The sequence below is a fragment of the Rana temporaria genome, chromosome 2, assembly GCF_905171775.1.
Source record: "Rana temporaria chromosome 2, aRanTem1.1, whole genome shotgun sequence".
Taxonomy (NCBI): Eukaryota; Metazoa; Chordata; class Amphibia; order Anura; family Ranidae; genus Rana; species Rana temporaria.
In genome coordinates, this window is record NC_053490.1 from 77,714,582 (window position 1) to 77,734,541 (window position 19,960).

Genomic DNA, 19,960 nt, shown 5'->3' on the forward strand with positions numbered 1-19,960 from the left:
GACGTACGTTCGTGGATCGCCGTATCTAGCTAATTTGCATACTCGACGCGGAAATCGACGGAAACGCCACCTATCGGCCAGCGTAAATATGCATCTTAGATCCGACGGCGTACTAAGACGTGCGCCAGTCGGATCTAGCCCAGCTTAAGGCGTAACTTGTTTTGTGGATACAAAACAAAGATACGCCGGAGCAAACTAGAAGTTACGCGGCGTATCAATAGATACGCCCGCGTAAACGCTTCGTGGATCTGGCCCCTTGTGTTTCTGCTAAGCTCTTTCCCTAGTTGAATCATCCACCACACAGTTAGCAAGCACATTTAACCCTTTGATCGCCCCTGATGTTAGCCTCTTCCCTGCCAGTGTCATTAGTACAGTTACAGTGCATTTTTTTAGCACTGATCACTGTATTGGTGTCACTGGTCCCCAAAACGTGTCAGATGTGTCTGCCGCAATGTCACAGTCCTGCTAAAAACCGCTGATCTCTGCCATTACTAGTAAAAAAATATATATATAAAAAAAAAATCATGAACAAATACCATAGCTTGTAGACGCTATAACTTTTGTGCAAACCAATCAATATACGCTTATTGGGATTTTTTTTACCAAAAATATGCAGCAGAATATATATTAGTGGAAATATAAGAAGAAATTGGATTGTTTTAATTTTTTATTGGATATGTTTTATAGCAAAAAGTAAAAAATATTGGGTATTTTTTTTTCGCTCTTTTTTTGTTTATAGCACAAAAAAAAAAAAAAACACAGAGGTGATCAAATACCACCAAAAGAAAGCTCTATTGCGTAAATAAAGGACATACATTTTATTTGGGTACAGCGTTGCACGACTGTGCAATTGTCAGTTAACCTCCCTGGTGGTAATCCCGAGTGTGGTTCGGGTGAGTTTTTTCATTACCAAAAGCTGTAACCCGATCCGCACACGGGACTGCATCGCAGTATCCAGGCAAAGTTACTTACCTTGTCCCCAGGATCCTGCGATGTCTCCCCGCTGTGTGTCCTCCGCCGCCCTATCTATTACTGTGACGGGCTTCGTTCCCTGCTGCACGGGGGCGGAGCCCGGCAGCAAATTCAAAATAGTGAAAAATACATAACACATACAGTACACTGTAATCTTACAGATTACATTACTGTATCAAATCATTTCACCTCCCTTTTGTCCCTAGTGCTTTGCAGTGGCGGCTCACTCCCACTATTCATGCTGGGAGCCGAAGGGCAGGTACCGTGGACTCAATGCCAGCCGGCACCCACCGATCATTCGGTATACAGGCAGAATGGCAATCTGCCTATGTAAACAAAGCAGAATGCAGTTCTATCAGGAGGGAAGTTATTGATCCTGTGTTCCTGCAATGCGGTTTCTCTGCAAGTGCCCTGCAACCATGTGCATCCGTTCCCCAACCTTCTCTGAAGGAAGTGGGAAGCGATGAGGATTTGGTCACTTCCAGTTTTAGAGCTGGCCATTCTTGCCATGGAAGCATCTGTTCTAACACAATCTGTGATCAGATGCTTTAAAGGGCAAGAAAGATATGAGATCTCTAATAGACCCCTGATCTCTCCATAAAGAATACACTCTAGCCTCCACTAACCATAGAAGACAGGAAGACTACAGCCGTCTCTTCTGTGTGCAGCACTACCTTGTCCTGTCCTTCCACCTTATTCAGGACCTCTGCATTGCTGACTACATCTGTATTCAGGTGGGGCATCTGACTCCCATGCCCCAATTGCACTAGACTCCTTCCAACCTGGTATAATATATGGGCACTGACTCCACCCATGACATCACTTGTCATGTCTAAAAGGGACCTAACACCCAGTTACACAGTAATCACACACTGGGACAGAGCCACCTAGTGGCAGACTAGCTAACTGCACCTGCTTACACTTATCCAGCTTCACATTTTTTTTATGACTAATCGGTTTAGTTTGTTTCACATTAAAAATTGATTTAAATCTGAACTCTGGTGACAGACTCCCTCATTCCAATCTCCCTCCCCGCTCCAAGGGTTAACTGCTCATTTTGGCTAGGGAATGGTATTTCCTAAATAGTTACATAGTTAATCTGGTTGAAATAAGATACATGTCCATCCAGTTCAACCAACCGAGAGAAAATAAAAAGAACGCCAACGCCCTCAAATAGAAAACCTCTATATACACTAGCCAATACCCACAGTTGATCCAGAGGATTTAGGTGATATACTTACCTTATTCCTTGTTCATGCAGGCTTCCTTCTCTTTACATGAGTGGTCCTACAAAGCCTTTTCTCTACGTTATCCAGCCAGTCACAGCTCTCTGATGTCATCCCGTAAAATGAAGGTCGAGATGTCCTTCATTGTACAAGGGGGCACCATTGTTTACATTTCAGAGCTTTGAACAGTGGAGAAGTGTGCCAGCAATCTGGAAAGCATATATATATGGGGTATATCGCGCTCCCGCGTATAGCGCGCCCCCCTAAAGTTGGCCAGAAATTCCTGTGGAAAAAAGGATTTTGTACTTACAGTTTTGGTGTCTTGCGCGGCGTCCATCGGCGGCCTCGTCGGGTCCGGCGTCCGCCTGCGGCTTCGGGTGTCCTCTTCGTCGGGTCCGGCGTCCTCCTCGCTCGTTTCCCGCTTTCCCGCGCCGTGTTTGAATGCTGCGCCGGCACATACCGAGCGCAGTACACTCGGGCAGGCTCGGCTACTGTCGCGCTCACGTCCTGTACGTCCAGGACGTGAGCGCGGGAGGAGCCGAGACTGCCCGACTATACGCGAGTATACTGCGCTCGGTATATGCCGGCGCAGTATTCAAACTATGCGCGGGAAAGCGGGTATCGGCATATATCGCGCACCCACGATTTTGCCCTGATTTTCAGGGCAAAAAAGTGCGCGGTATACGCCAATAAATACGGTAAGTATAACATCTTACTCATCATCTCCTAGGCAAAATATTTACCCACGTCATAGGTCCCCCTACCCATTTTGCCCAGGGGATGATGAATATGGTTATATACTTTCCTTGATCCTCATTCCTACAGACTTCCTTCTTTTCCTTCCATGGCTCCTATGAAGCTTCTTCACTTCGCCGTCCAATCAGAGCTCTGTGACGTAATCCGGTACTATGCAGGTCCTGCATTGTACTGGAGTATGCTGAGAGCCTGCCCACATTCCAAGGCATTGGATAGCGGAGAAGAGGGCCACCTACCTGGAGAACAAGGAATAAAAATAAGTGTAGCATCTTACTCATCATCTCCCTCATCACCCATGAAAAGGTAAAAGTTTTTCCGCCCCGGAGTTCAGCTTTAAGACAAATAAATAACATTCTGTATTGAAATCTTACAAATTTAGTGATAGAGGCAGCTGGAAATGACAACACATGTATCAGCAGAACCTCCACAAACATTTCAATCCATATTTGTGCCGTCAATCACCTTGGCTGGGTTTACGCAGAGGACTTGCGGAGGAATGCTTTGTACTAAGCATGTGCTGTAATAAAATGAACTTGTGTTTACAATATGGACTAATTGGAAATTCTTTCCAGACGTCTGTGCTTCTGTACGCTGCTTCAGTTTCCATGTCACTACCTGCTGGCAAGTACAGAAAGTGGGCAGATATTAATAATAAATCAATAAATGTCTTTAGGTGCACGTAACTACTGCCATGTTTGATTTTTTTTTTTGTCCACATAAATCAACCAATCATATGCTGGCAAAAGTTCTGTTTATTGTACCTTCCTTGCTCATGATTGGATATTCAAACAAAAAAAAAAGTATCACCTTATTTAATATCAATCATATTTCAAAGTGAAGGACCTCAATTCTTTTAGGGCTAGTTCATGCTTGCGGTGAAAGGAAGGGGTGGTAAAACCCTGCTGCTGAGCCACATTTTTACTGCCCCTCAGTCACTACCCTCTTTAGCTGCGGCCAGGGGCGTACAGGTGCTACAGCCATGATGTGGTCGCGGCATGCTTTTGGCAAATGTAGTGCCAGTAAAATGTGACCCATTCAAATGCTGACAGTGTACCTATCAATTGCGGCTACTGTGTCCCGTCAGATGCTTCCAGTGTGCCCATCAATTGCCGCAACTGTGTTCTATCGGATGCTGCCAGTGTGCCCGTCAATTGCCGCTACTGTGCCCCATCAGATGCTACCAGTGTGCCCATCAATTGCCGCTACTGTGCCCCGTCAGATGCTGCCAGTGTGCCCATCAATTGCCGCTACTGTGCCACATCGGATTCTGCCAGTGTGCCCATCAATTGCCAGTACTGTGCCTCATCAGATGCTACCAGTGTGCCCATCAATTGCCGCTACTGTGCCCCATCAGATGCTGCCAGTGTGCCCATCAATTGCCGCTACTGTGCCCCGTCAGATGCTACCAGTGTGCCCATCAATTGCCGCTACTGTGCCCCATCAGATGCTGCCAGTCTGCCCATCAATTGCCGCTACTGTGCCCCATCAGATGCTGCCAGTGTGCCCATCAATTGCCGCTACTGTGCCCCATCAGATGCTGCCAGTGTGCCCATCAATTGCCGCTACTGTGCCCCATCAGATGCTGCCAGTGTGCCCATCAATTGCCAGTACTGTGCCTCATCAGATGCTGCCAGTGTGCCCATCAATTGTCGTTACTGTGCCTCATCAGATGCTGCCAGTGTGCCCATCAATTTCCGCTACTGTGCCTCATCAGATGCTGCCAGTGTGCCCATCAATTGCCGCTACTGTACCCCATCAGATGCTGCCAGTGTGCCCATCAATTGCCACTACTGTGCCTCATCAGATGCTGCCAGTGTGCCCCATCAGATGCTGCCCGCCACTTACCTGGCTGTCTCGCAGCTGGTCAACGGCGATCTCCTGCACGTCCTCCATGTCTTCTTCTGTCCTCTCTCAGGCGTCCAATCACAGCGCCTGATGTTTCAGCCAATCAGGTGACAGGGAACAGACCCGGCAACCTGATTGGCTGAGAGGCAGATTCAGTGTTAGCAAAGCGAAGGAATTCGCTTTGCTAACACACAGCTGAGTGAACAACGAATGCCCAGCATGGGGCCCGATGTTCACAGTTTAGATCGGATTCGATTGGCCAGGAAGTAAAACTATTGATTGTTTGCATTCAGCGGCGCTCAGTTAAAAATGTGATCATATTGTGATCGATTGGATTATGAGGTCGCCTGGTAGTGATTAATAACTTATAACATAACTTACAACTATCAATTCGAATTAAAACCCATTCCCCATTGTGTGGCATATCAGTCATTTGTGTTTTCATAATGGGAGAGACCAACTGGAAAATAAATTGATAATTTATTGAACTGTGTATGATTGCCGTTACAGGTGTTTACAGGCAAAATATTGCTTCTTAATTAAAGTAACTCATTTGGTAATGATTGTCATTTTGTACAGCGGGGGCTCCTTCATCCCATTATAAATCTACAACCATGCCCAGTATAATGGGCATCAATGTGCTCTCTGCCCAGCAATGAAAGCCAGTGGAGTGTAAGAGCCAGATAACCTCCACTTCATAGAGATAGGCTGAGTCAATAGAAGCCGATGGCTGCAAGGTAAAGGAAGGAGAATGGGAAGGTCCCTGAGAACTCTGATCAGCCTGGGAGCTGACATTTCTCTATATACACTGTATATCTTATATAGATGTATATTACATATAGGTGAATGTTATGTAGTTGTAATATATATATATACAGTACTGTATATGGATGTATCTTATAAATAGATGTATGTTAAATAGATGTTATTATTTAGGATGTATATTATATATAGATGTATGTTACATAGTTGTATATTATATATAGATGCATCTTTTACAGTATGCAGTATATAGATGTATGTTATATGGGTGTAAATTATACTGTATGTAGATGTATGTTATATATAGATGTATGTTGTATAGGTGTATAGTATACAGTATATTGATATATGGTATATAGGTGTATATTATATAGTATATAGATGTATGTTATTATAAATCAATGTATGGTATATATATTATACAGGAGTATATAGGTATATGGTATATAGGTGTAGATTATACAGTATATAAATGTATGTTATTATAAGTCGATGTATGGTATATAATATACAGGAGTATATAGATGTATGGTATATAGGTGTATATAGATGTATGGTTTATAATATACAGGCATATACAGATGTATGGTATATAGGTGTATATAGATGTATGTTATTATATATATATAGATGTATGGTATATAATATATAGGTGTATATAGAGGTAAGGTATATAATATATAGGTGTATATAGGGGTAAGGTATATAATATACAGGAGTATATAGAGGTAAGGTATATCATATATAGGTGTATATAGAGGTAAGGTATATAATATACAGGAGTATATAGATGTATGGTATATAATATAGAGGTATGGTATATAATATACAGGAGTATATAGATGTATGGTATATAATATACAGGAGTATATAGATGTATGGTATATAATATATAGGTGAGGTAAGGTATATAATATACAGGAGTATATAGATGTATGGTATATAATATACAGGAGTATATAGATGTATGGTATATAATATATAGGTGTATATAATATATAGGAGTATACAGAGCGAGGTATGGTATATAGGTGTATATAGATGTAAGGTATATAATATATAGGTGTATATAATATACAGGAGTATACAGAGCGAGGTATGGTATATAGATGTAGAATAGGATGAGAGGATGGCAGGCTGGCACGCTGGGGGGGGGTTGCAGGCGGTACACAGAGCGGAGCCGGGCGATGTGCGCACTGTAGTGGGGCAGTGCAGATCCCGGCGGCTGTAGCCGCACTCCTCCTCCTCCTCCTCCCGCTCCTCCTCCTCCTCTTGCCGGGACACTCACACATGCAGAGCCGTGTAGGGAAGGAGCCGGGGTGATGAGGGTGAAGATGATGATGGTGGTGATGATGCTACTGGGGGATTTACAATGACAAGTAAACGGTCTGCCAAATTCCTCCTGAGGAGGTCCCTGAGTGAGCAGCTGAGGGACTCCACCACCAAAGCCTGGGACCTGCTATGGAAGAATGTCCGGGAGAAGAGGCTGGCAGGTGAGTGCGGGGACCGTCACCCGGGGGTGTGCGGGGGATGGGGACGACAAGGTGACACTGACTGCAGATGGGACAGTGTGAGGTCACTGCGGTCTGGGTGTCCTTGCTGCCTGTCACTGACTGCAGGGTAGGAGGGCGACGTTTTATTGTATTGCTTCAACTACATGGACTTGTGCCTATGTAACTATGTATGTAACATGCTGCAACTAAACTTCCAGACACAGTCACTACATTGTATATACTTACTGAGATTATACTGCAGGGTCACAGGTATGACATCATACTACGATCATGGGTCACAGATATGACATCACAGTACGATCACAGGTATGGCATCATACTACGTTCATGGGTCACAGGTATGACATCATACTGCGATCATGGGTCACAGGTATGACATCACAGTACGATCATGGGTCACAGGTATGACATCATACTATGATTATGGGTCACAGGTATGACATCATACTACGATCATGGGTCACAGGTATGACATCACAGTATGATCACAGGTATGACATCATACTACGATAATGGGTCACAGGTATGACATCACAGTACGATCACAGGTATGACATCATACTACGATCATGGGTCACAGGTATGACATCATACTACAATCATGGGTCACAGGTATGATATCATACTACGATCATGGGTCACAGGTATGATATCATACTACGATCATGGGTCACAGGTATGATATCATACTACGATCATGGGTCACAGGTATGATATCATACTACGATCATGGGTCACAGGTATGACATCACAGTACTATCACAGGTATGACATCATACTACGATCATGGGTCACATGTATGACATCACAGTACGATCACAGGTATGACGTCATACTACGATCAAGGGTCACAGGTATGACATCATACTACGATCATGGGTCACAGGTATGACATCACAGTACGATCACAGGTATGACATCATACTACGATCATGGGTCACAGGTATGACATCACAGTACGATCACAGGTATGACATCATACTACGATCATGGGTCACAGGTATGACATCACAGTACTATCATGGGTCACAGGTATGAGATCATACTACGATCATGGGTCACAGGTATTAGATCATACTACGATCATGGGTCACAGGTATGACATCACAGTACGATCATGGGTCACAGGTATGACATCATACTACGATCATGGGTCACAGGTATGATATCATACTACGATCATGGGTCACAGGTATGACATCACAGTACTATCATGGGTCACAGGTATGAGATCATACTACGATCATGGGTCACAGGTATGACATCACAGTACTATCATGGGTCACAGGTATGACATCACAGTATTATCATGGGTCACAGGTATGACATCACAGTATTATCATGGGTCACAGGTATGACATCACAGTACGATCACAGGTATGAGATCATACTACAATCATCAGTCAAGGTATAAGTTCCCTGAGATCATACAAGATCATTTGTCAGAGGTGTGAATTCTTTGAAATCACACTGGGATCATCAGTCACAGATATGAATGTAATGAGATCATACAGCGATCGTCGGTCACATTTTTGGATTCATACAATCACCAGTCTCTCAGATCATACCATTACCATGAGTCTCAAGTATGGATTTTTTAGAGATCATACTGCATTTATAAGTCACAGGTATGAATTTACTGAGATCACGTCCTCATGAGTATCGATCACAGATGTATGATAATTGAGATCATACAGCGATCATCGGTCACAGGCAGGGATTTACCGAGATCTTGCTGCTGTTATTGGTCACAGGCATTATTTATTGGTCACAGTCACACATGTCCTTACCCTGTCAGTGTATGTGATGTGTCCTGTGATAGATCATTTGTTTGCAGACAGGTGGAGGACAAGCCATGAGCTGACATCTGCAGTGAAAGGATCAGCATCCTTATGTCTCCTAGAACATTACATTTTCACAATCTGCATTGCGGTCCTCTCATTATTTTCATTGCTATCCTCTCTCCTTTTTTACGCTTTTGTATACAGTAGTAATTGCCACTGGATGTATACATGTAATGTGCACCTTCTGGTAATGTTAAAGGGGACCTTTAGTAATTTTCTTCATCTTTCCATCTATTAAATCTTCTGCTCTTGTTGTTTTAATGCGGAGTACCGCCAAAAAAAACAAACATTAAAATTCAGCAGCTACAAGTACTGCAGCTGCTGACTTTTAATGTTAGGACACTTACCTGCCCAGGGCGCCCGCAATATCCTCACCCAAAGCTGACATGTCCCTCGGCTTCCGGGTGCAGGCATCGGAAGTGAAGCCTTGCGCATCCTGACTGGTCCCTACTGTCTTCTGGGACCTGTGTGTCTCTCAGGAGACAGTGGGGGGGAGGGGCTGAACATGGCGTAGATCGTCATGGAATCTGCTGCGATCTATCGCCGGAAGTGGGAGCAAATACCTGTATTATACAGGTATCTGCTCCCCCCTGAAAGGTGCCAAATGTGACACTGGAAGGGGGGGGGGGGAATTCCGCTTTAACTTCCTGTTTCTTGTCTGGTAAAAAACCTAGACTTATGACATTATGCACAGCTCTCTCTCACTCTCCTGAGAGTTTGCCAGGAAGGGGGGGAGGAGTCATAAGAGCTGATCTGGAAATGTGCCTATGTGTGTCTGTGTAAATCCAGGAAGTGAACAGGCAGCAGCTTCAGCTGCCCACAGTTAAAATGGATGCAGCCAGACTCAGTGGAGGGAAATTTCTGCAGCATATTTGGCAAGTACAGAATCAAAGTATATATAAAATAATATGCAAAGTGGCTGGAGGGAAGCTTCAGAATGGCAAACATGTTTTTATTACATATCATGTGAGCAGATTGCAGTTCCGCTTTAAGGTCTGCAGAATCCAGAGGATAAGTTACAAATGTTCCTGTGTATGTACCTATATCAGCAGATTACTCAGTGTAGACCTCTATGCTAGTTTGTCATTGCACTGTTTATTATGTGTTTTGTTTAATAATACTACATATTGATAACATTGGGCAGTACAAAGTGGATTGTTCCTGGTGTGTAACCCTGAAAGCTGAACTCTGGATAGAATACAAAAGGTAGCCATGCATGATTAGAAGTTCACATAAAAACAATTGTTCTGAAACGTTTGCCCCCTCCTAACACTGAGGCCCCGTACACACGACAGAGAAACTCGACGTGCTTGGCACGTCGAGTTCCTCGTCTCGTTTTGGGATGAAGCCGCCGAAGAGCTCGGCGGGCCGCCTTCTCCTATAGAACAACGCGGCCAACGAGAAAATAGAGAACATGTTCTCTATTTTCTCGTCGAGCTCCTCGGCGGCTCCATCGAGCCAAAACTGTACAGACGACAGAGATTCTCGGCAGAATCCGGGTTTTGACTGAGTTTCTCGGCGAATTCTGCCGAGAATCTCTGTCGTGTGTACGAGGCCTCAGGCTAACTAGCCTGTGTAAGAAATATGTACAGTATATACTGTGTTTCCCCGAAAATAAGACACCGTCTTATATTTATTTTTCCTCCAGAAATCCCACTATGGCTTATTTTTGGGGGATGTCTTATTTTTTTTACCGGCAAGTATGGTACAACAGTACGGAGCCGACCTTACCGTATTTATGGGGCTGCCGACACCTCTCCGGTCACTTAGAGATACCGTGGAGCAGATAAGAAGGGCTGCACAACTTCTTTACAGCTCCTGAGCTCCGCACCAGTACAGTACGCCTATCACGTCTTGTTTTCCCGCCCGCGCCGCTACGCATACGACACGCCTTACGCTACGTCTTATTTTCGGGGGGATGTCTTATATTTCGATCTTGCGTCGAAATCCCGGTACGGCTTATTTTCGGAGTACGTCTTATTTTCGGGAAAACACGGTACTTATTTTATAGGACACTCTGGTCCGGTCATGTGATCTCCCCTGTGTCAGCCAGCAGCAGCTGCAGGGAAAAAGAGAGAGCACTCCGACAACAGCTAGTAAAGTCGGGAGTGGTGATATCACCCATAGGCCCATCCGTTGTCAGCGTTCCCTCCCTCCCTCCCTCCCTGACGCCATGCTGGCTGATACAGGGGAGCGGGATCAAATGCCTGGACCTTAGTGGCCTGAAAATAGGTAAACATTGGCGGCTGGTGCTCAAAATTTTTGTGGGGGGCGCAAACAAACTGAAAAATTCTGTGAAAAAAAAAACATCAATTACAGCCTCATTGTGCCCATCAAACGCAGCCACTGTGCCCATCAAACGCGGCCACTGTGCCCATCAAACGCTGCCACTGTGCCCATCAAACGCTGCCACTGTTCCCATCAAACGCTGCCACTGTGCCCATCAAACGCAGCCACTGTGCTCATCAAACGCAGCCACTGTGCCATGAAACGCTTTCACTGTGCCCATCAAATGCTGTCACTGCCATCAAATGCTGCCAGTGTGTCCATCAAATGCTGTCAGTGTGCCCATCAAAGCTGCCACTGTACCATCAAACACTGCTACTGTGCCATTAAATGCAGCCACTGTACCCATCAAATGCTGCCAGTGTTCCCATCAAATGCTGCCAGCGTGCCCATCAAATGCTGCTACCGTGACCCCCCCCCCCCCCGCCTGCTTACCATCTGCATGGCACTTACCCTGTCTCTGTGGGGTAGCGCGTGACGGTGACGAGTGGGGTCCTTCATGCGTCTCCTCCCGTCCTCATCTACTGATAGGCATCCAATATCGGCGCCTGTCATTTCAGTCAATCAGGTGACGGGTAACAGACCTGAGCACCTGTTTGGTGGAGAGGTGGTCAGTGTTAGGGCAGCGAATATTAATTCGCTGTCCTAATACACCTGGGTGAATTGCGAGCACCAAGCATGGCACTCGCAGTTCACCTATTTTGAAGCCTGTAAGAGCCTATGGTTCTAATCAGGTGCTTTAAAAACACCCCCCCCCCGCCTGCTTCCACGGTAAGGAGCTGGCAGTTGTGCTAGTGCCGCTCCACCAGCGGCCCGGGGGAGGGTAGTTTGCCACCCCCCCCAAAAAAAAAAAAACACAGCCTGGCTTCCATCTTCACCTGATCTTCCTTTTGGGTTTGCGAGCTACGGCCATCGGATTGGCTGTGCGGCTATGTCAATAGTCCCGTGCATGCACGCGGTAATCGTGGTCGCAGCACAGCTCTATTGATGGATGGCACACTGTTTGTTGAGAGCACAGTGCGCATGCACCAGTGACATCACCAGAGCTGGTCCTGAAGATCCTGAAGACATTTTTTTAATGAAGACTTCTACCTGGTACAGTAGAGGATGTCAAGTCATCTGTGGCCAGACTTACCATGAAGAGTTAATCCAGCTCTGAGCAATCCTCTTGTCTTTTTGTAGTAAAATATAAAACAACACACAGATATCGCCACATCCCCCACTGCTGTGACTAACATCTGATTTCTTTATCTTATGAACGAGCATGAGAGCAGAGAGTGTGTTATGATTCCAGCTTCATATCCCCCTCCTTTCTTCTCCAGCTCTCACAGGATTGGCTGCTCCACAACTCAGCATGATTGGGCATACTGAAGTCATGTGATATCTTTCCTGAGTTTTGACTGGATGTTACTCAAAACTCAGGAATAGGAGAGTAGGAGTGTGTAGAGGTGGGTGGGGAGTCTTGTGACATCATAACTCCGCCCACCGAGTTCTGGCAAAGAGACCCACCCAGATTTGCGGGGCTCCTACAGCTGAAGGGGTGACATTTGCAAATTAGGGATGCATGCAGGAGGCTTGCATGCATATACATATTAACACTGTGCCATTCGTTTATACTGGAAGAGTGGTGGGTTTACATCCACTTTAAAGCGGAGGTCCAGCTGGGATTTTTTTTTTTTAAGTCAGCAGCTACAAACACTTTAGCTGCTGACTTTTAAGAAGCACACTTACCTGTCCAGTGTGAACGCGATGTCGGCCGCCCGAGGCCGATCCATCCTCCGGATCGTGTGCCGGCGCCGCCATCCTCAGTAAGGGAAACAGGCAGTGAAGCCTTCACCTTCTTTGCATCTTGGCACTACCCGATGAATCCATATACAGGAAGCAGCCAGTAACATAAGGGTTTCCTAAGGTTCGCCTGCCCCTGACAGTGACTCGAGCTGGGCATCGCCCCTTGGTGAAGGATTGGCTTGGGCGGCTAGGCTGCTCTTGGCTGCTCTAGCCCTGCAAAGGGAACTGCGTTCCTGCTGTGAAAAAAGTGCAGGAACTCTGTTCCCACGCGTTCCCGCAGGACTTGAGCCCTGGGATGTAAACCCAAAAATGTCACAATGTACAGTATAAGATTTCCTATCATCTGTGCCCAGTCTTGCCACACAGAGTTAATCCAGCTCTGAGCAATCCTCTTTTATTGTTCAGTGAAATAAAACGGACTTACAGAGAAAAACCTTGGTCCGTTCCGCCCCCTTGCTGTGAGTGACAGGCGACATATACACATATGTCATGCACTAGCTTGGAGACAGGCATTATTTTTAATTCCCACCCCTGCTCCTTTTCTGAAGTCATGTGGTTACTTTTCTGGATTTTGACTGGATGTTAGTGATCATAGCAGAATTTAGTGTAAGGGGAGTGTAGAGGTGGGTGGGGAGTCTACTGACATCACGACTCCACCCACCGAGCTCCAGACAACAGATCCACCCACAGAATCTGCAGTTTTTCAGTTCTTATAACAGGGGAGACATTTGACAGGTAAGGATACATGCAGGAGGCATTTATATCCTTATAGATCAGCACTATGGCAGTAGTTTAGAAAGGATGGGCCAGATTCACGTATCTGGGCGCATCTGTGTGCGGGCGTAGCGTATCCTATTTACGCTACGCCGCCGCAACTTAGACAGGCAAGTGCAGCATTCACAAAGCACTTGCTCCGTAACTAGCGGCGGCGTAGCGTAAATGGGCCGGCGTAAGCCCGCATAATTCAAAGTAGGCTGGTAGGGGGCGTGTTGTATGGAAATTAATCATGACCCCACGTAAATGACGCGCCTAACGAACGGCGCATGCGCGCACATGCTCAGTATCACGTCAAATTTTCTCCCTAAATTACGCCGGCTCAATGCTTAGTTGACGTGAACGTAACCTACGCCCATCCCCATTCACGTACGACTTACGCAAACGACGTAAAATACGACGCTGTTCCGACATCCATACCTTAACATGACTTACCCCTGCTTTATGAGGGGTAAAGTTACGCCGGTCGTAAGCCTTACGTAAACAGCATATATTAATACGCCGGGTGCAAGTACGTTCGTGAATCGGCGTATCTAGCTCATTTGCATATTTGACGCGTAAATATACGGAAGCGCCCCTAGCGGCCAGCTTAAATATGCACCCAAGATACGACGCATAGGAGACTTACTCCGCTCGTATCTTGGCAACAGTGAGGCGTATCTGATTCTATGAATCAGTCGCATAGATACGACGGCGCACATTCGGACTTACGACGGCGTACGTGGAGATACGCCGTCGTAAGTCCTTTGTGAATCCGGGCCGATGAGAGTAGGTTTATATCCACTTTAAGCTCCTGAAAGTGGCGCTCTACCATTTGCATCAAGCAAAACAAGTGAAGTCTCAGGATCCTGCAGGAGGTTTATATGTGAAATCACAGTGGTTTATTGATTACTTGAAACAGATAAATAAAAAAAGATATGCATTTCTAATTTACCAATGTTCCACAGCATAAACAGAAAATATATATTCTGAAATGGACAAATGAGTGCCAGTCTCAACCCAACTGAAACGCTGTACCATGACATGAAGAGGGCTCCTCAAACAAAGACCCCCTAGAAATACCAATGAACTGAAACACTTTTGTCAAGTGGAATGTTCTAAAATTTTAACCATTGTGGCTACAGAAAATGTTTAGTGGAGGTTGCTATAGGAAGTGTTACCAGTTACTATATACAGGTTTTTATACAGTTTTTCAAAAAATTGTGCAATGAAGAGACATAACTGGGTGCAATTTTGTGTTATCGCTTTAAGTAAGTTATGTCTCTTGATTATTGGGGTGAAGCTGAACATTAGGGCATATTTTAGAAGTAATGTAAGCTTTAGTTGTATTAATATTACCATTTTTATTATTATTATACAGGATTTGTGTAATGCCAACAGTTGGCGTAGTGCTTTACATTATAAAGGGAGGCAGTACAGTTACAATACAGTTCAGTACATGGTTAGGAGGGCCCTGCTCCTGAGATACAAACAAGTGGCCACCGCCCCCACTTATAACTGGTCTTTTCAGCAAGGAGCACATGGAAGGGCGACGTATGTCAAACAAAACCAAAGAAATTCCCGGTTCAATTTACCGACTAGTCTGCGCCCAACCAAATTATTCTGTCTAACAATATGTGTTAAAAACAGGGGTTTATTCTGCACACATTTGCAAATACAGCGTAAGCTACAGACCCCATTTTCTGTAGCCCTAACTCTAACTTATGTGAGTCTCCACAATGAAAGCACATGTATTGTAATGGATAGGCAGGTGGCAGGTGAGCCTGAAAGGAGCCCACCCCTCCTTTAAAGGTATAGGTATATTATTATTAACAGTTCGCGTAGCGCTTTACATTATAAAGGAAGACAGTACAGTTACAATACAGTTCAGTACAGGGTTAGGAGGGCCCTGCTCCTGAGAGCTTACAATCTAATAGGTAGGTGCAAATGGTACAAAAGCTAATCTTTTCTGATGTGAGGATTGAAAGTTCAGCTGCTAGGTAAAGGCAGCATAAAAGTGCACAGATTAGGAGATAGCCAGACAGATTGGGGTAGAGAGTTCCCCAGGATGGGAGAGGCTCTGGAGAAGCCCTGGAGATGAGCACGGGAGGAGGAGACAAGGGAGCTAAAAAGTGTGAGGTGTTTGGAGGAGCGGAGAGGATGGTTTGGGTGATATTTGGAGACAAGATTGGTGCTGTAGCTTGGGACAGAGTTGTAAATAGCTTTGTATATGTTTAGTATTTTGAATTCTTAGTGTTGTACTTTTTTATTGGCTTTACAAAGTTTGACAGATTGGAAGCCACTCTAATGCCTTGTACACACGATCGGATATCTGATGGAATCTAATCCGATGGATTTTTTTCGTCGGATATCCGATGAAGCTAACTTTCATCAGTCTTGCCTACACACCATCAGTCAAAAATCTGACCATGTCCAACGCGGTGACGTAAAACACTACGACGTGCTGAAAAAAATTAAGTTCAATGCTTCCGAGCATGTGTCGACTTGATTCTGAGCATGCGTGGATTTTTGACCGATGGACTTCCACACAGACGATCGATTTTTTCTATTGTTTTTTTATCCATAGGAAAAATGTAAAACATGTTCTATTTTTTTTCACCGATGGAATACAAACCAATGGGGCCCACACACAATCGGTTTGTCAGATGAAAACAGTCTATCGGTCTGTTTTCATCAGACAAACCGATCGTGTGTACAGGGCTTTACAGTTGCAAAGGTTGCATAGTAGATTGGTAACATGGCATTACATATACGTAAAGAGTAATTAGAATTTTATTAGTTGGGCAATCAGAAGCCAGGGGAGGGAGTGGCATTGAGAGATGGAGGACATTGAGCGGTTGGTAAGGAAGATGAGTCTGGCCGCAGCATTCATGATAGACTTAAACGGTGGATAGCCTGTGTAGAGGTAAGCCTATAATTAGGGAGTTGCAATAGTCAGGCGAGTCAAGGCAAAAGATAATAACGAGTAAATGAGTTGCCTGATGGTTTCATTGGTTAAAATGGGGTGTATTTAGGGGATGGTTCAGAGGTGAAGTCTACAATTTTGAACAGTGATTGGATTTGGGGCTAAAAGGACAGGTTAGCTAGCCCATTATTGTGGAAGACCACTGGTTATTAAGCCGCGTACACACGACCATTTTTCATGTCATGGAAAAATCACGATCGTCATAAAAAATGCTCGAGCAAAGCGTGGTGACGCACAACACGTACAACGGCACTATAAAGGAGAAGTTCCATTTGAATGGCGCCACCCTTTGGGCTGATTATGCTAATTTCCCGTGTGCATTTTTTTCCTCCCCGTCGTTAAAGTGTACACACAACCGTTTTTCACGACGAGAAAAACTACGAGAAAAAATAGAGCATGTTCTTAATTTTTTATGCCCATTTTCTCGTGGAGAAAAATGCTCTGGAGCCTACACGACCGTTTTTACGACCAATTACATTTTTTAAATTTTTCTTGTCATGAAAAACGGTCGTGTGTATGTGGCATTACTGTGTATTCAATGTATCTAATAAACAGAACTGATAAATCTTTTAATGTGAATGTTTTTTTTTGCTTTTTAATTTTAAGCTGCAATCTCAAAAATGACCAAAATAAGGGTATCATTCACATCAGGGTGGTTACCAACAATGTATCCTTATTTGTGATATCTGCCACTGGTACATCTTGTTTGATACAAATAATAACTAAAGAGGACTGTATGTAGAAACAAAGTGAAGTGACTTAAAGTGATATTAATGGCAATTTTTTAAAATAACAAACATGTCATACTTACCTGCACTGTGCAGTGAAATTTTCCACATTTTGTCATGTTACAACCAAAAACAAATAAATATCTGAGTGCATTGTATTCCCCCCCCCCCCCCCCCCCCTGAGTTGATACTTTGTAGAACCACCTTTCGCTGCAATTACAAATACACACCACACTTTTCAAATATTTATTTGTAATACAATTTGAAAACCATTTATCATTTTTCTTCCACTTCACAATTATGTGCCACTTTGTGTTGGTATATCACATAAAATCTCATTAAAATACATTTAGGTTTTTGGTTGTAACATGACAAAATGTGGAAAATTTCAAGGGGGGTGAATACTTTTATGCACTGTATCTATTGATTTCACTTTACTGGCAGGGCTAAATGAGAAAAATATTAATTTGTATGGCCAGCTTTAAATTATTGATGAGTATTTTACTGACTCTTTGTAACCCCTTGGCTTCTTGACATACCTACGGCTACATCTAAGCAGTGACTTAAGCCTAGTACACATGATCAGAAAATCGGACAAAAAATACCACTTTGGAAACGATTGTACGATAATCTGATCATTAGTACACTTTCAAGAGCCGATCATGACAGTTCATCCAAAATTATCCGAAGGGACTACGAAAAAAAATTCTCGTACGATACCAGATCGTTGGATTTTCATTTAATCTGTTCAGTTTTTGTCCAAAAATACAATGCAATACATTATATCACTTCCTTTTTGGGACGAACGACGTTCTGACGTCACCGCGTAGTGCGCCAGACCCGGAAGATACGGGCTGCTGAATCGAAGAGCCGGCCGGCTCGATTGTATTTTATATGCCTTATCTCACTACTTTGATGTAAGTGTGCATTTTTATATTGCTTATTAAAAAATTGAAGGGTTTTACGATATGCCAGTCCCTTCCTTTTTTTATGTGGTGCATCCGGAATTGCTACGTCGTTTGAGACATCTTCTATGCAATATTGAACTACACTGAGGAATGTATGCTACCAATAGAGACCCCAGGCTGGGATATCAACCATATGAGCATATTGATCTCCTATATTTAGAGATCACATCCATCTGGTAAGCGGCAGTGTTATTGTTTGGTGGAGGCACTATCCTGTCAGCACTTTTTCCTGGACTATTGGATTCATTGAACACTGGGGATATTTAACTTTATATGGACACTCTGCATTAGTATTTTTTAATATATTCACATTTTTTTACCTTTGACGCTTAGTTAGGCCTCGTACACACGATAGGTTAACCAGAGGACAACGGTCTGAAGGACCATTTTCATCGGTCCAAACCGATCGTGTATAGGCCCCATAGGTTATTTAACCTTAGGTTAAAAAAATGGAAACTTGCTTTAAAATGTAACCGTTGGATTGCTAACCGATAGGTCAAAACCGATCGTTAGTATGCAAAACCATCGGTTAAAACCCTGCGCATGCTCAGAATCAAGTCGACGCATGCTTGGAAGCATTAAACTTCGTTTTTTTCAGCACGTCGTTGTGTTTTACGTCACCGTGTTCTGACACGATCGGTTATTTAACCTATGGTGTGTACGCATGACGGACCTTCAGTCAGCTTCATAGGTTAACCTAGGACAACGGTCCTTCAGACCGTTGTCCTCTGGTTAAACTATCGTGTGTACGAGGCCTTAATGGTATTCCTAAGGATTTTTTTGGTTTGTTCACACGGACTGCTATTTATTCACTTGATAATTTTCAGGTTTCTACCTAATTTAGAAATGAACCCCTTCTTTTTATCTTATTGAGGTCTTACAGACCTATTTAAAGATATAGGGCCAGATTCAGGTACAATTACGTTACTCCTCGGCGGCATAACGTATCCCATTTACGTTACACCGCTGCAGGTTTACAGCGTAAGTGCCTGATTCACAAAGCTCTTACCTGTAAACTTGCGGCGGTGTAACGTAAATGTGCTCGGCGCAAGCCCGCCTAATTCAAATGGGGCGGGCACCATTTAAATTAGGCGCGTTCCCGCGCCGAACGTACTGCGCATGCTCCGTGTTAAAATTTCCCGACGTGCTTTGCGCGAAATTACGGCACCCCAAAGTTTTTTTTGAACGGCGACGTGCGTTACGGCGTTTTGTATTCCCGGACGCAAAAAAAATAAATCGAAATTCGAAGCGGGAACGACGGCCATACTTTAACATGGCTGATCTAAAGATAAGCCATGTTAAAGCAGGTGTAACTTTGCGACGGGTAAAAACGACTAGCGACGACGTACGAGATTGCGACGAACGCGCGGATCTTCGTGGATCGCCGTAACTAGTCATTTGCATATTCTACGCCGACCGCAATGGAATCGCCACCTAGCGGCCGGCCTAGAATTGCATCCTAAGATCCGACGGTGTAAGTCAATTACACCTGACGGATCTTAGGGCTATCTATGCGTAACTGATTCTATGAA

General features: G+C 44.3%; 1 protein-coding gene across 2 annotated transcripts in view; it reads left to right on the forward strand.

Annotated features, from left to right (window-relative positions):
• Positions 1-19,960, forward strand: part of STARD13 (StAR related lipid transfer domain containing 13) — a 452,811-nt gene that overhangs the window by 197,912 nt on the left and 234,939 nt on the right. Inside the window, exon 1 of one of the 2 annotated variants that reach the window (XM_040340420.1) lies at positions 6,828-7,054. The exons of the other annotated variant lie outside the window; for it this stretch is intronic. Within the exon in view, the coding sequence (XP_040196354.1) occupies positions 6,934-7,054 (121 nt within the window). The 5' untranslated portion in view covers positions 6,828-6,933. Of the gene's footprint in view, positions 1-6,827; positions 7,055-19,960 lie in introns of those variants that run through there. 2 annotated transcript variants of the gene reach the window in all.